General features: G+C 51.9%; 1 protein-coding gene across 1 annotated transcript in view; it reads right to left on the bottom strand.

The window, feature by feature from the left end:
* Positions 1–8322: 8322 nt before the first annotated feature.
* Positions 8323–17206, bottom strand: part of TNFRSF11A (TNF receptor superfamily member 11a) — a gene marked incomplete at its 5' end in the record, with an annotated part of 42705 nt that continues 33821 nt past the window's right edge. The window contains 6 exons of the mRNA XM_056854989.1: positions 8323–8487; positions 9073–9466; positions 9958–10109; positions 10696–10723; positions 14343–14449; positions 16543–16946. Of these exons, the coding sequence (XP_056710967.1) occupies positions 8323–8487; positions 9073–9466; positions 9958–10109; positions 10696–10723; positions 14343–14449; positions 16543–16946 (1250 nt within the window). The remainder of the gene's footprint in view (positions 8488–9072; positions 9467–9957; positions 10110–10695; positions 10724–14342; positions 14450–16542; positions 16947–17206) is intronic.

Below are 17206 nucleotides of genomic sequence, written 5' to 3'. Positions count from 1 at the left end.
GATTTATTGAAGACATCAGGAGATGAGACAGGCACAGGTAGCAAGTTGCAAGTGAGGGGCTAATCGGGTTTACAGAATATATTGACTCCAGGGCACTGGGGCACTGGGGTTCACACTTATTGTTATGGGAAGTTACAGGCTTGGCATAATACAAAACATCAGACGAGTCCCAGGAAGTCTGGTGAAGCTATCACACTTCCAAGGCCGCATCGGCCTGAGGGAGTACTGACAGGAAGAACAGCGGGGGGGGATACTCGGGGCAATCAGGCCTGGCGCCTGAGACCAGAAGGTGTGAACTGCTTTTACGAGTTCACTGATAGCAGGTGATGGGAAGCAGAGACACATCAACAGAGACCCTCACACTTGGACACTTCGAAGTGTTCCCCCCCCCACCATCTGTGGTACCTCGGGAGGAGGTTCAGGATGCCACTCTGCTGAGGGTACATATTGCTTTAGCAGACTGACATGAAATACTGGGTGGACTCTCCTTAGTGACTTAGACAAGGTGAGTTCTACTGTGACAGCATTTATGATTCTTGATATAGGAAACAGTCCTATATATTTGGCGCTGAGTTTCCTGCATGGACGCAGGGACCGTACATTTTTGGTGAACAAGTAGACTAGGTCCCCCACCTTGCTTACCCAACCCGGCCACCGGGTCTGCCTGAGCTTTGTACGCATGTTTGGCTCATTCCAAATTTTTTACCAGCCACGGCCAGGTTGTCTGTACAATATCCACCCATTCCACTACTTCCACTACAATATCCACCCATTCCTCGTTGGAGACATCCACATGGGCAACGGGTTTGAATTCCCTCCCATACACAATGTGAAAGGGACTGAACCCTGTGGACTGATGCAAAGAATTGTTGTAAGCATACTCAGCAAAAGGCAACAGGTTTACCCAATCATCTTGATGATAGTTAACATAGCATCGCAAATAACATTCCAAAACCGCATTCACCTGTTCGGTTAGTCCATCCGTCTGGGGGTGAAAGACACATGACAACCCTTGTTCCACCCCCACCAACTTGAGAAAAGCTCTCCAGAACTTAGCCACGAAACTAGTCCCATGGACGCTGAGCACCTTACACGGAAACGAATGATGTTTAAAGACATGTGACACAAAAAGGCGGGCCAGTTTTGGGGCGGAGGGTACACCTGTACATGGTACGAGATGTACCTGTTTAGAAAACAGGTCCGTGATCACCCAAAGTACAGTTTTCCCCTGACTGGGAGGGAGGTCTGTTATAAAGTCCATGGCGATTACTTCCCATGGTCCTGCAGGGTTTCCAAGGGTTGGAGCAATCCAGGCAGCTTCCCTGGAACATGTTTGGCAGTGGCACAGATGGGGCAACTGCGGATAAAGGAGTCCACATTCGATCGCATCCCTGCCCACCAAAACTGCCGGCGCAGTAAATGTAACATCTTTACAAACCCAAAATGGCCCGCTGTTTTAGCTCCATGCACGAGACCCAACACCTCCCCCCTCAACATTCCAGGCACATACAATTTATCATTTTTGTACCATAAGTCCCCTTGCTTGACAAGATCAGTAGGGAAAACATTTGAGGACTGTTCTGACTGGTAACCCCAAATAAGCGTGTCTTTGAAAGAGTCAGGTAATCTTTCCAGCCTCCGTTCATCGGATCTTCTGGAAGCTGAGCTCTGTGGAGACCGGGCGCTCCCGGGCTCCTCTGCTGGTGTGGGTGCTGTGTGGGGGGCGGCTGGTGGCTCTCCGGGCACTGCTGCTGGGGGAAGCCGTGCAGGTGGGATGGAGGGTTAGTTCGGAGGTTGCTCCTCTGCAACCTGTGGGGACACCTGTGTGTGCTTCCGGGTCTGAGCCCGGGTTTGGACTGTTAAAATAGGGGTGAGACCCCTTTGGGCGGGAGTGAAGAGGGACTCTGTGGGGCGATCAACTTTATTTGGATACTGGGGTAGGCGAGACAGAGCATCTGCCAGTAGGTTCTGCTTCCCTGGAACATGTTTAAGCACGAACCGAAACTTGGAAAAGAAGTCTGCCCATTGTACACCTGTTTTGCGGAGAGTTTGCGGGCACCTGTCAGGGCTTCAAGGTTCTTGTGATCACTCCAGACTTCGAAAGGGCAGTCAGGCCCTTCCAAAAACTGTCTCCACACTGTGAGCGCGTGTTTCACGGCCACAGCCTCTTTTTCCCAAATAGGCCAATTTAGTTGAGCCTGGGCAAACTTCTTGGAGAAATAGGCACATGGGTGTAATTGATTATCCTTTCCTTGTTGCAGCAAGGCGCCTCCCATGGCAACTTCAGAAGCATCCACCTGCACTACAAATGGTTGGCTGCAAACAGGGTGTTTTAAAATGGGTTTGGAGGTGAACGAGCGCTTCAGACTCTCAAAAGCGGTTTGGCATTGGGGGGTCCATTCTACCTGGGCGTACGGTTGCGTAGCTGCATCTCCCTTCCCCTTAGTTTTGAGTAGGTCCGTGATAGGCAGTGCAATTTGAGCGAAGCTGGGGAGGAACCCTCTATAAAAATTGGCGAACCTGAGGAATTTTTGAACTTGCTTGTGAGTTGTAGGCGGTTCCCAGTCTTTTACTGCTTGCACCTTTTCAGGGTCCATGGTTAACCCTCGGTGGGAAATTACATAGCCAAGGAAAGTCAATTGGTTTTATTGGAACTCGCATTTCGACACTTTGGCATAGAGTTGATTTGCTCTAAGGCGCTGTGATACCTCCCGTACCAGGGCAATGTGTTCTTCGCGAGATTTAGAATAGATTAGGATGTCATATAGATAAACCACCACTCCCTTAAACAGCAAGTCATGCAGGATCTTGTTAATCAGCTGCATGAAGACGCCCAGGGCGCCTTTCAACCCGAAGGGCATTACTAGGTACTCAAACATCCCAAAACAACTAGAAAAGGCAGTCAGTGGCTCATCCCCCTCCCGAATTCTCACTCGATAATAGGCTTCAACCAAGTCTAGTTTGGTGAAAATGTGTCCCTCCTTTAGCTGGCTCAATAAATCAGAGATGAGGCGTTTGTGAGGGTGACTGCATTGAGTTTGCAAAAGTCAATACAGAGCCGCAAATCACCCGTCTTTTTGCAGATGAAGAAAGCAGGAGCAGAATAGGGTGCGGTGGACGGCTGGATGAAACCTCGAGCAAGATTCTTGTCCAGAAACTCTCTGAGTACCGTCTTCTCTTTCGGGCTTATTGGATAGATCTTGCTTTTAGGCAATTTGCCATTCCCCACCACCTCAATAGCACAGTCCGACCGGCAATGGGGGGGCAGAACGTCACATTCTTTCATGTTAAAGACATCTGCAAAGTCTTGATATTCGGGAGGCAGTTGGGAGGGGTTGGGAGCCGCCGAAATGAGGATAGGCGTTTCAACGGCAACTTCCTGGCGGTGACGTTCACATTGAGGTTGGGCGAATTTGATTGTTCTGGCCGCCCAGTCAATGATGGGGCTGTGTCCTTTCAGTCAATTTGCCCCTAGTACTACGGCGTAGCATATGCCCAGTACTATTGTGAAGTGGATCTGCTCCCAATGATGGCCTATTCCCATGGCCACCCTGCCGGTGCGCCGATCAACTGCCCCCCCCTGAATATTACTGCTGTCCATTTGGGCAAATTGGATGGGATGAGGCAGACGTACTGCTTTTACATTGAGAGTCTTAAACGTGTCCTCACTGATCAAGGTGCGCTCACATCCCGAATCGACTAAGGCCTTAACTGGTAGTTGAGGACCTCCTTTGGGATGCTGCAAAATTACATCTAGGAAAACAGTGTCCTCCACATCACTCACCATCTGCAGAGCAGTGGGCCAGCTGGGAGCCGAGGTCTGCGGTGTCGCTCCATCACCTGCACACCCGCCTCGTTTTTTGGCTGCTCCTGAGTCTTTGGTGCATCTAAGTTTAATGCAAGGGAAGTCCACTTCTCCTCACCCTCGGATGACGACGAATTATCTTCGCCTTTGATGGCTGCGTTTGTAATCCAGGACCCCGATGGGTCAGTATTTGAAATCCGGGACCCTGATTGGTTGGCATTTGTAATCCGGGACCCCGATGGGTCAGGGATTGGGGCTGTCTCCAGGGGTTCTTCCATACGGAGAATGAATGCAGGAGGAACCGCTCAACCTGAGTCAGTGGGTCGGCTCCCTGGTGTGCTTCTGCGTCGATTGCCGAGTTCCCGCGGCACGCTCTCCGGATAAGGGAGTTGGATGGCCCGTTCCTGGAGTGACGGGCAGGCCGCAGCAAAGTGACCCATGGCACCACACACGAGACAGGCTCCTCTCTGAAAACGTTCTGCCCTCTCCGGAAGGAGTACGGTCGGTCCCTGTGGTGGCTGAGTGGGTACCCTGGTTAAAGCGCAACTTTGTTTCTGCCCCCCTTCCTTTGCCCTGCACTTCATCAGGAAAAGGGACTGTCAGTGGCTTTCCACCTCCTCTGCCAACATAATCCACTCTTCGAGACTCGGGGGGTCTCCCTGCATATACACCCAATGCAGAATGTCAGGGTGCAGTCCCTCCCGAAAACGTTATAGTTGGGTAGCTTCACTCCAATCCGCAATTTTGCTCATGAGTTGTTGAAATTCGCTAGCATACTCTCGAACTGAAGATGCCCCTTGGCATAGTTGCAAGATAGCGGCTTTAGTTTCCCCCCCTGAATGGGTCATCAAAGCGCCTCCGCAGAGCCCGCATAAAGTCATTCAAACTTCGTACGGATCGGGCCCGGAGATCAAACTGTTGAATCATCCACTCTGCCGCCGGGCCTTCTAGGAGGGACGGCATGAACCGGACCCGACTGCCCTCCATGGGAAATGTATGTCCCTGTTCTTTCATGAAACTATCCACTTGATGCAAGAAGTAGGGCAGATTTTCAGCAGTGCCGTTAAAAGTCACTTTCAAGTCTCTGTGCAGGGCAAGATGCTGAGGCAGGGGCTGTGGCCACGGCTGCATGGGTACCCCTGGTAGCGCGGGTAAGGTCCCCCCACCTCTGGGCGGTGGTACTACTGGTTGCCCTGGCACCACGGGGGGCTGTGGCGGTGGCACCACTGGTGGAACAGGCAGCGGGGGTACCACTGGCGGCTGTGGCTGAGGGGTTCCAGGCACTCCTGGGGTTGGTTGAGCGGGCACCGTAACAGGTTGCGCGGGAGGTGCCGAATCCGTTGCCACTGTCCAAACTCGTGACACAACACATCCATTTGATCTTACAGTTGGGCCATTCGCTCTTTGAGGTCCCGATTCTGAATCCGCAAACGCTGGACCTCGTCTCCCGCACCACCGGCCCGCCACCCATGGGAAACACCTATGTTGGTACTCCAGTCTTTGACCTCGTCATCGTCCGAGTCTTCCCCGCACGGGTATTCTCGGACGTCCAGCGCGAGGTCGTAACGGAAAGTAGCCCTCTGTTGATGAACTGTCTCTCTCGGGAGGGCACGAAATGAAGAGGGGGGAAATGAAGGAAACGACCACTCTTCCCCCCCTACCCTGGTCCTTGCAAGGGGACAGTTCCCTTGGCTGTTGCTCCAGTTGCTGCCGCCCGAGCTGCTTCTGCCTGCGGGGCAGCATCCTCCTGGGCACCGCGTCAGTTAGCAGTGTCTCCGCTGCTTGATGCAATAACAACCGTAGCTCCTCACGATTTGCCAACAGCGGTAGGACCTGAGGCGCCATGTCTGCGGACGCCGGTCCAAACTCCTTCTCCAGGACCTGTTGGACGTCCTCCACCGTAGTCGTTGCTGGTGGTAGATCCATAAGACTCAGGATGGCCTTGACGGCGGCATTCTCAGCGTCCTGCCGGCTACTGTCACTGACCGTGACCCCCTCTTCCATCAGGGATTGAGGTATGGACTGCTGGGCACACGTACTAGTCCCATCCAACAGGACCACCAAATCCCCCATCCAGGTGACCAATTGGATCAGCAGAGTCGCGTCTTCCTGCGGCAACTGGGCCTCCTCCCGTAGAGTTGCGAGCCACCGGGCCTCCTCCCAGGCACGTTGCGCAGCCTGCTGCAACCTCTCTGGACAACACAAGCCACTGCGCCGCCACCAGTACCGCCAACCGATGAGCCTCCTGATGTGTGCTTCCTCCAGAAGCTCCCGCTGGAGGTTCCCCAATGGTCCTTCCCCGGCTCCCGCCAGGGTACCACTGAAGTAAAAGTGAATTTAGATTAGAGTCCTAATGTAAGCTCTGTGCTCATTGGCAAATCCATAAACAGACCCCATAGGCAGGAAATCCTAAGAAAGCTGGCTTATTTGGAAATATACAACAGGTTGCAGAAGCCAGAAAACTAGAAGGACTCTAATGGAGATGCAGTCTACAGAGGATCGTATATATAGAAGAAAGGCTACAAAGTCAGGCCACCTCTGGTTGCTAGGGCAAAGACAACACATACAACTCTCAAAACATTAGCATGACAGCATAACAGTTGTGACCTTGGATTAGCACCTGGCCAAACCACAGTACTCCATTCTCAGGCTGGTCTGGTCCTGACACCCCCCCTTGTAATGTTGTAAAACCACATCCAGAAAAACTGTGTCCTCCACTTCTCTCACCATTAGTGGAGCTTTGGGTTGCACGGGCGCAGGGGTCTGTGGTGGCGCTCCCTCTCCCACAGACCCAGTCCGTTTTTGGCTGTTCGAGAGCGGGAACAAGTGTTTCCCAGGTCGCCTCCTCCTCTGATGAGGCAGTGCTGTCCTCAATTGCGGCGGCAGTATTTGTAATCCGGACCCCCGATGGGGTAAGCAAAGGCGTATTTGTAATCCGTGACCCGGAGGGGTCGAGTATCTGGGTAGTGGAATCCCTGGGGACCCCTGCATCAAGAGTCAGAGCAGGGGGGATGTTGCGCCCAGTGGTGGTGGCATATCCGGTAGTAGCGCTTCTCCGGTGGCTGTCTCTACCCGCCCGAGTTGTACCCCCAGGGCGGGGACTCAAAACTGGCTGTTCCAGTCGTATTGGGCAAGCTGCCACGAAGTGGCCGTGGTCCCCACACACGAGGCAGGCTCCACTCTGGAACCGTTTGGTGCACTCACTGTCAGGAGCCAGCCTCCTGGGAGATGGAGCGGGTGCTCGTGGGGCTGGTTTTGGCGGTGCGCGGAATTGCCGTGGTGCTGTTTCCTTAGCCCTGCGTCTGGAAAGGGCAAGGAGTTGCTGACGACTTTCTACTTCCTCCACAAGCAGTATCCACCCTTCAAGGGTAGGTGGGTGTTGGTACAGGCAGGGACCAGGCAGAGGTGCTTGGCCTCTGACTCCACTCCCAGCAATGGAGAGTACTGGGGGGAGCAGAGCCTGTTGCGGTTTACTCTTCCCGGTAGTGTGGGTGGACTGAGTGTGTAACCAAGGCAGCACTCTAAACAAGGAACAGGTTCAATTACCAGTACGAGTTCCTTTGCATCAAGGCCTAGGCTCGGTCCTCCCAGGTTCTGCAGGGATACCAGAAGGGCCGGAGCTGGTAGCTGGCACCTAAGCGAGATAATACTGAGCGCAGAGATCTCAGCACGAGCAGCAGAGCTTGCAGTAATTAGCAAAGTTGTTCCCACATTGACTGACTAGCCAGCCTAAGATTTATGGCTGTTCCTCCTCATTCCCTTCCTGGGCCAGCTGTTCTGCATCACTCACTGGTGTTGGCTCCTGCAAACACCTACGACCAATTGCCTGCAATCTCGCGCTGCGACGCCTCTCCTGCAAACTGAGCCGAACCTTTGATCTTTGACGGCTAACTGGGCTGGGGGGGTCTGGAGGTGATAACCTTCTCTGTTCCTCTGCTCCTTCCCAATATGTACCACCTTCTTCTGCATCTGTCGTCTTTGCTGGTTCAGACCTATGGTCCAGTCGCCCTGGTAAGACTTCCACCGGTGCATCACCCTGCTCTGCCATTCCTTCCTCCTCTTCTTCCGAGGAGAGTTCAGGCTGACTCATGACAGTGGGTCTCCTTGCATGAATCCCCAGTACAAGATTTCGGGATTCAGTGCTTCCAGGAAACATTGTATCCGTGTGGCCTCGCTCCAGTCCGCTATTTTGCTAGTGAGTCATTGAAATTCACTGGCAATCTCTCTGACAGATTTGGTGCCTTGGCGTAGTTGGAGAATGGTCACTTTAGCCTTCTTACCCCGGAAAAGATTCTCAAAGCGCCTCCGCAGCGCCCTCATGAAGTAATTTAAAGTCAGGATGGATCGGGCCCGCAAGTCGAATAGTTGAATCATCCACTCCGCTGCTGCTCCCTCCAGCAGGGACGACACATATCTGACCCGGCTGTCCTCTGTGGGAAAGGTGGGCCCTTGTTCCCTCATGAAGCTGTCCACTTGATGTAAGAAACACGGTAACCCCTCCGCCGAACCGTCAAAAGTTATTCGCAGATCTCTGTGCTGAGCATAGGGACGTGGTATCGGTTGCGGCATGGGCGCACTGGGTAGCCCCGGGGCAGGCTGTCCCGGCGGTGGTGCGCCTGGTTGCCCAGGCGGTGGCAGAGCAGGTTGTCCCAGTAATGGGGCTCCCGGTAGGCCCAGTAGCCCTGGTTGCAGCGGGACCAGTGCGGAAGGCTGTGCTCGTTGCAACTTGCCAAACTCCCACCACATCACATCCATTTGGTCACGCATCTGGGCCACTTGCTCCTCCAAATCCTCGTTCCGGTACTGCAGGCGTTGGAGTTCGTCTGCAGTACCTCCAGTCCGTCCAGGTCATGGTGCCTGGAGATTTGTATTCCAATCACCGAGGTCTTCCTCGGCGGGGTACCCCCCTCCGTCTTGCGAAAAACTGCTGTGATGGTTGACCCTAGCCAGCCACTGCATGCGAGCTGTCATTCTGCTTGGGAGCTCAAAGAGGGGGGGGTCAGGAGAGAATGGGGGCACGGTCCAGTCCTCCTCCCATAAATCCGGATTTATTGGGACCTTGGAACATGCCCCTAATCCCGTTGCCGCCTGAGCGGCTGCAATTGCTGCCGCCTGGCCCGCGGCCTGCGCTTCCGCCTGCTTCACTGCCAATTCAGCGGCTTGGGCATCGGCCGCTGCTGTGAAAAGTTTCTCAGCCTCCGTTGCAGCAACAATAACAGTTCTCCACGCTTAGTGAGAAGCGGTAGCACCCGCCGCGTGATCTCTACCGGCACCGGACAGTTAAAACAATATTTCAATATTTGTAAAACCACGGCTTTGGTAACAGTTTCTGGTGGCACATCAATCAGTTGTAAATCCGCTTTGGCGGCGGCATTCTCCGCCTCCCGGTAAAACTGAAGCTGCTCCGGGATTGTCTCCTCCGGCTTTTCCGGGATCGTCTCCTCCGGCTTCTCTGCCATGAGGGCAAGGAGTACAGCATCCTGCTGGGCTAAATAAAGTTCCTCCACGAGGGCAGCAAGCCAATTGGTTTCCTCCCAGGCTCGAACCACAACCTCAGTGGAGTCCAGACGTGTGCGGCGTGCTTCCTCCAGGAATGACCGCCAGCAATCCCTCCCCGCGGCCTCAGCCAGAATGCGGGTGTTTAACGCACAGAAAAAAATTCTTGGTGGGATTAGTGTCGTAATGTCAGCTCTGGATCAACAGCTAAATCCCACAAACGAACTCCTAGGCAGGTTTTCCATAGAAAGTTGTTTATTGAGAAATAGGCACAGTGGTAAGCAGAAAGTGACTTAGAAATAAGCAATGACACTAATGGGGAAATACTGAGGGCGCAGAAAATATAAAGAAGAGCAAACTTTCAGAACGGCTCTTGGTTACCACAGCAACCCCCCCCCCCCCGTTCTCAGGGTCTTGTTCCCAGGGAAGAGCCGGCATAAGACAAAACGTTAGTACAGAGAATAACATCATGGCCTTGAGGCTAACCACCTAGCCAGCCACTGAACAACAGGCCGGTGCCTGACAGCTACAGGAAATCAACTTAGCTCCACTGCATAAAGGGAGGATTCCTGCTTCACCCGTCTTACTGTGGTCTGTTCCCCATAAATGGTGTCCTCGGGAATATCATGGGGGGTAGAAGTAGGAGTGTTACTTACCTGTAACCGTTGCTCATCGATTGGTCCTCCTTGCAGTCCCACATGGGAACTGAGCATGCAAAGGCCTCCGTGTGCGCAGTTCCCAAGTGGGCCTGCAAGGACGCCACGAAGATGAACTGGCAAAAAATTGTCCTCGTCTTCTGTGAGCAGAACTGCCAATTGTGAGTGGAAAGAGCACTGTGGAGCCAAGCCATTTCCTCCAGAAGTTTGGGATATTAACACAAGATTTAAGCAGGTGTGATCCTCTTGGGGTAAAAATACAACATTAATAACTTTAAGTCACACATCGCTAGTACAAAACCAGCGCTGCTGCCTTCCTAGTGCTGTCCATTTACAATCTCTGCAGCAAATCGAAGGCAGGGAAGCTCCCAGAACCAACAGACAACTTTTATTACTTGCTTGAGGTGTCAAGTCATAAGCCAGCTGGATCAGCTGAGAAGGAAAAGACCAGCGCAGGGCCACGTGACTAATTGTGTCCCTTTTCTGACTCCAGACAGAGAATGGCTTGCAATGGAAGGATTTACACAGCCCTGTACCAGCAATTGAGCCTGTGTCAGGAAATTTCTTGCTGGCTCTGGTCGTTTTCTCACAATGAAGAAATGAGTCAATGTCATTATCTGGTAGATTCCTGGGGAACAATGTGAGCATTTTGTATTATTATTATTAACAATAATAATAACTACCAAAACATTATATTTTGATTCCATCTGTTAATAAGAAAACCAGTGTTGCACTTACTTGTAACTGTTGTCCGTTGAGTTGTCTTCTGTGCAGAGACACATGGGAACTGCTCATGCACCGGCCTGCTGACGGGGAGAATCTTCCAGCTTCTAGGAGTAGGAGGGGGCGCCTCACCCCAGCATGCATGCGTAGGTTTTCCTGCCCAATCAGAGTGAGCCTAAAGGGGGAGGTGCCCCCTTTTCCCTGTCTGGCAGAGGGGGGTGGCTGGGCACAGTGCTGAAGATGCTGCAGAGGAAGCGGCAGGCGCAGTGGCCTGCTTTTTGTCCGTTGCGGGGCTGCTGGGCTGAACATAGTGTTTCCATAGAGTTTTAGCCGAGGTTGCCAGAGCGTCCGCGTTGCTTCTGGGTAAACCCAAAAGTGACTCGCACGCAGGGCCCACTGGCCCTCAGCTGGTTGGCGGGCAGCCCGGTGGATTGGTGGGAGTTTACCCACCACCACCGGGCACTTGGCAACCCTAGTCCCAAGGGCAGAAAAACACTCACTGTGTGCATTTTAGTAGTACTGGAGAGTGCTTGAAGTGGAAGATTGAAGACTCCCTGGGCAACTGTGCAGTGATCATCTGCAGCCACCCACCATCTCAGCAGTTATTTTAGTGTAGGTTTATGCACAAATTCATGCCGAGTCTCCAATGGAGATAGTATTCTCTTCCAGCTGCACCTCACCCCCCAAAATCTGTGGAGGGCGGAGGACCTGGGTAACGGGAAGAGTCCTTAGTTTGGGGGCCAGGAGCAGGCTGCTCCAGCTCCTCACCCTGTCTTAGCCCTGACTGACAGATAAGGACTGCCTCGCAGTGCCTCAAGGAGGGGAAGGGGTTTTGCCCTCCTTTCAGGCTACTCTCTCTCCCTGGCACCTGGAGATGCAGCCTAATGTTTCCACAGCACCCTGGGCCAGTCAGTGTTACTCAGCCATAGGATGAAACAGAGGCGGGAAGAATGAGTGCTCTGGGTCCCCACTGAGGAGAAAAGCGAGGGTATAAATGCCTAGATAAATAAATATGGAGGGCTTAACTAGCCTCCCCCCCCCCAGATGTTAGATCGCAGAGTTTTCCTCAGTTCCTCAGCAACTGAAGCGGCACACTGGTCCCCGTTTAGTTTCCCCTCTGGAGAGTGGGCTGGCTAGCTCCTCCATCAATGGAGCCCACCAGTAAAGCGGGGGCCTGTGAGGCTGACCCCCAGGCATGTCCCATCACGGCCCCTCCGCCCGGGCTTAAGCAGGTCCTTTGCGAGCTCCAGTGGCCTTGGAATGGGTGGGAGCAGCAGAAACCTCTCCGCTCTGACCCCTGCCTGGCAGGCTCTTTGCACCACAGCCCCTCTTCCTCTTTGGCCTTGGCTCTGGTCCTTATTTAAAGGGAAGTTGCTCCACCGCCTTTACCCCTTCGCCAATGGACCAGCCCCTCCCATAACCCTTCTCTTCCCAGGGGAGGACTCCCCCCCCCGTCCAATCCCTTACCGTTCCCTACCTTGCCATCTGCCCTCACTCCCAGGATTCCTGGGTTCCACCTTCCTCTGGGGGAAAACGTTCCCCCAATGTCCAGTGGGGCTTCTTGTGAGATGCTCCCACCCTCTTGCTCTGCTGTGGCTGTGAGCTACTGGCAGTCTCCTGACATTTCCTCTCTGTCAGCCCTGGATTGAGCCTCCTTTCCACCTCTTGCCGTTGCTACTGAGAGACACAGGCTCACCGGGTGTGGGGTCGCCAAGGATTCGCCTGCCAAAGGCCAAGGCGCAGCCTGCCAGGCTGAGGAAGGCAGGGGTGCCTGGAGGTAAGGGCAGCGATGATGCCTGGGTCGGCGAGGATTGGGGCTTGGTGGAGGCGCCCCGAGGGGAGCAAGGCTCACTCAGCACTGCTCCCGGAGAAGTCCCCAGACAGTGCCTCACCCTGCTGCCCTCCCGACTCCCTCGTTCCTTCGCAGGGTTGTGTCTATGTGCCTCTGTGGCCATAGCCTGCTGCCCAGGTGGTGGCTGGCATTTTTGTCTGGGTTGGCGGCTGCCACCAGGGTTGGATCCCACCAACTAGTTCTGCAGAAGCCACATGAGCCTCTTTCTGCCTTCTCCCACAGGCTCCACCGGCCAGCATAGATGACTTTGGGAATTTTGAGAGAGACCACCAATGGTCAATATTCGTCACAACTAACTTTTAGGTACATTTTAGCATAATATATTTATTGCAACCATTTCAGCATTTTAATGTATTTATGTTAAGCTATTGAGATACTTTTGATTTAATACCTACCTTTTTAAAATCCTTTTTAAGATTGTAGTTGTATACTATGTTCTGGCAAAAGCTGTAAATAATAAATAACAATGACTTTGGGAATGGCAGGCAATGGTGGAAACTACAATTTATTTATTTATACTCTGCTTTTCTCCACAATGGAGATCCAAAGCGGCTTTCGTCGTTCTCCTCTCCTCCATTTTATCTTCAGAACAACCACTGTTGTGAGACAGGCTGACAGAGGACGACAGGCCCGAGGGGGTTGCCCAGCGAGCTTCCATGGCAGAGTACAGATATGAGCCTGGCTCTCCTAGGCCCTAGTCTCCATGCTGGAGAAGAGAAGCGACGAGGCTGGAGTCAAACCAGACTTCTCTTCCTTCGCTCCCAAAACATCAACCTCTATCGAACAATAATGCACAGCTTGTGCCAAGATCTATTGCTGAAGCAATTCACAGCTCTTTGTTAATAAAAGGGCCAAAGAGAGAAACACAGATGATACATCCTCATACACTAGGAAGGGTCATCTTTGTTTTAATAATCAGAAATTTAAGCAAATAGATCAATCTAAATGTGCAGTGAAGGACCCAGTTTCTCTGTTCATAAAACCTTTAGTGTATTTTAAAGCATTTTTAAAAAGTGATACATCCTGTATGTAGCATTTCAATAGCTTGGAGAGAATCCCCGCCAGGGCTCTGGGTCCTTAATAGGGTCAGCAGCACCACTGTGGCCTATTAAAATACAAACGCAACCCTAAAGCAAACTCAAACTTTGCATGCACCAGTAAAAAAACCACATATTAGTTTTAAATCAGCTGCATGTTATGCAGACACCCTGCTCAGTCCATACTATTCTTTTTTATGGTTTTATCCATTCTAATATGCAACTGAAGTGTACAAAACACAACACAGGTCACCGAGAAACACTTTAAGTGGCTTTAGTTCTTGTGTGTGTGTAAAGTGCTGTCAAGTTGCAGCTGATTTATGGCAACCCTGCAGGGTTTACAAGGCAAGTGACGTTCAGAGGTGGTTTGCCGTTGCCTGCCTCCGCATAGCAACCCTGGACTTTTGTGGCAGTCTCCCATCCAAGTACTAATCAGGGTCAACCCTGCTCAGCTTCTGAGATCTGACAGGATCAGGCTAGCCTGGGCCATCCACGTCAGGGGGCCTTAGTTCTTACTGGGGTGGTAAATCTCTGTGCAGGCTGAATCACTCCAGATTGGAGGTTAAGGGCTGACATGGAATGCTACTGCTTCCATGGAAAGACACCCTGTACCCAGTAAACTAACAAGGCAAGTGAGTAAACTGATCTACAGTTTCCTATGAGGAGGGCATTATTTTGTACAGAGAATCGTCCACTCATGCGAGCCCCTGGAAAACTGGAAGTGCTTCAGGCCAGAGGCAGGCCTACTGCTTCCGTGAGCATTGGGGCAGTACCTGTGGAGCGTCTGGTTCTGGGCTCCTGACTGAAGACAGAACTTGCTGCACTTCGGCACCTCTTCAACTGCCTCTTGCCAAAGTTTGTGCCCGAGGGCCAAAACAGACTGTATGGAACCCGCATCAGGACACAGAGGGCTCCCAGCCCAACTCATGGTTCTACATTCAAGAGGGAATTTGCCTTGAAAAAGCTGTGTCCACCTTCAGCTGCAAACAGGGTGTGAGGGAGGGGCTCTGGCCTTCCCTCTCACGGCACTTTTGCCACCAGAAACTACGCTGTGGGGAGCAGCCTGTTTGCCTCTTCCTCGGGCACCACGTGTCCTTCCTTGGGCACAAGAAGCCAGAGGATGGGGCAAACAGCCCCCCCCAGCACTGTTTCTGTTGGCAAAAATGCCATGAGAGGGAAGGCTAGAGCCCCTGCCTCCCACCCACCCACCCCCGGTGGCCCATTTGCACACAAACAGAGAAACTGAGGGCTTTTGAAAGGTGAGTCCCTGCTTGAATGGGTAACCGGGAGTTGGGCTAGGAACCTGTGTCCTGACATGCGGATTTCATATTGTGTATTTTGGCTCTGAATGACTTGAGGAAAGATGCTGGTTATCAGTCACAGGCAACTTTCACCACATAAATGAGGATTTGGTTTCTGGTGTCTCACACCATGTGCTAAGCTTACACTTCCTGCTTTAACAGTTAGTTTATACAGGCTGCGTGCCAGCAAAATGCCATTTGAATGGTAGAGCTGCTTCGCTCTAGAAGTATACTTGTTACGGTCTAATTGAAGAACCAAAAGACCATCTCTCTAGGTCACACCCAAGGGAAACGACGTCTGTGCATCTGCACAGAAGGCAGCTGTGTACAGCACTGACTGGCGGGTGCTTGCGAGGTCACAAACCCATTGACTCCCATCCCACAAGAGATTTTGCAGTTCTTTTAAAATTAATTTGGCTTTAAAAAAAAAACAAAGACAGCAATGACTTATCCTTTAAAGGATCCAGCTTACATGTGTGACATTTTGACTGCCCACCCGAAGTAGGGAGGAAACTGACAACTGAATCCGTGCTGGAACTTGTGGTGATCTATTGTTTACATAAGAGAGGCAGAACACATCTTCTCCGAGGCAGCTTAAGGTGTCTCGGTGCCTGAGGGGGCAAAAACCTCCAGCATCACTATCTCCCCCCCCCCACCTCACAGCTGATGCTATTTCCTCCACCCAGGAGTTGGAAGAGATCATCCTGGGTGCCTCTTCACTGTCCCTTCTCTCTTCGTACTCGCGCCCTCTAGAGCTTCCGGATCTCTGGTGGGTTTTCTCTCACAAGGGCTGGGTTACCATTTTGGTTGACCTGGCAACAGGCGCCCGGAAATGGTGGCTGAAGTCTTGTGAGGCAAAGGACTAGTCTAAGAGTTTGGGATCTGGTGCGTGTGGTTTGCTGCACTGCTTTTGGAGAGGCCAGGGGCGGGGGGGGGGTGAGGAAGGGCTCTCCTCCAGTCCTTGGGGTGGGGAGCAGGAGGGCAGGACAAAATTTGTTGAGTTAGGTGACTAATTTAGGTTGCCCCAGTATACAGCTGGCTCTGCAAAAACGGTGGTTTCATGTTACATGTGTACATCGCCCAAATCCACCATTATAACAAAAGGCAAGTGTGTTGACTGGAGTCTTTAGCAGCTTGTCCGAGATGTGCAGGAGCTTTAGCACCCTGTTCTCAGTACCTGTGTAACGCTAGCAACGTATCTTGTGCCCAGATTACCTAGCATTTCAGTTTGTTCCCTGACAGTTGTGAGATGCACCACCCAATGCTGAGGCATCCAATAATACCCTGTCCTTACATACAGGGCTTCAAAGAATCCCCAAGAAAAGCAAAGGTCCCAGTTCTGGCCAATCTGTGAGCATGACGAAGCTCAATGCATGAAGAAAGTTCCAGGTTCATGCCCTGGCCTTTCCAGTTCAAAGATCCCTGGTGTAGGCACTGGGAAAGATTCTTCTCTGAGATCCAGGAGAGCAGCTGATGATACTAAGTTTGATGTACAGCTAGTCTGACTCAGTACAAGGCAGATTCATATGCTACCCTCTGATTTCTTAACAGTGAACAGAAGTTTGGGATTATTTAGTGCAATCCGAATAATGTCTCCAGAGCCCTTTCAAGGATAGTGCTCCATGGCCCATTGCTAGAAGTTAGCAAGCAGGCATTTCCATCAGCGCAATACCTTTTCTAGGAACTGTTCTGGTTTCCCCTCCTCTTGTACCGGTTGGGAGGCTTCATTACCAAAGTGTTTTGTTTTTGGACAGTCTTGATTCTCTTCTTGAACTACAGGCCCTGAAGTTCTCTTGTACTCTTCCACAGCACTGCCTCCCCCTTCGCTTTCGGTGCTGTGATAGGAATCCATCTCTGCACATTTCTCCTTATACTGGGGAACGTTGCCTGCAAATGTCTCACAGCGGTTCAGGTTTTCCTCTTGCACCGGACTGCCCAAGTTGCCCTCAGTCGCCCCAGGAGACGCTGAACCCTCTTGGGAGTTCTGACTAACGTAGACAACAATGATTTCGCCTTTAAAATTCATGACTTGTCCACTTGAGATGAATGTTGAGTTACTGTTTCCAGTCACATTTCCTAGAGGGTGTAAAGGAGAGAGAGATGCTTAATAAATATACATGTGCCATTAAAAAAAAGTCTGCTTGTAAAGAAAGACGGTAGCACCCAGCCCATCAAACTGCAAGGGAAACAAGCAATCAATGAAAAATCAGAATGCGCAATTCCATCCCAACATCTATTCTGCCTTCACTTGGAATTCTGACAGTGCAATCCTAAATGGGTTTCTCAACCTAAATGGGTTAACCTTCAATACACTTAGAAGGGTGTAACTCTGTTTA

The sequence above is a fragment of the Euleptes europaea genome, chromosome 8, assembly GCF_029931775.1.
Source record: "Euleptes europaea isolate rEulEur1 chromosome 8, rEulEur1.hap1, whole genome shotgun sequence".
Lineage (NCBI taxonomy): Eukaryota > Metazoa > Chordata > Lepidosauria > Squamata > Sphaerodactylidae > Euleptes > Euleptes europaea.
The sequence above is the reverse complement of the archived record's forward strand: the minus strand, read 5'-3'. Positions and strand labels throughout refer to the sequence as shown.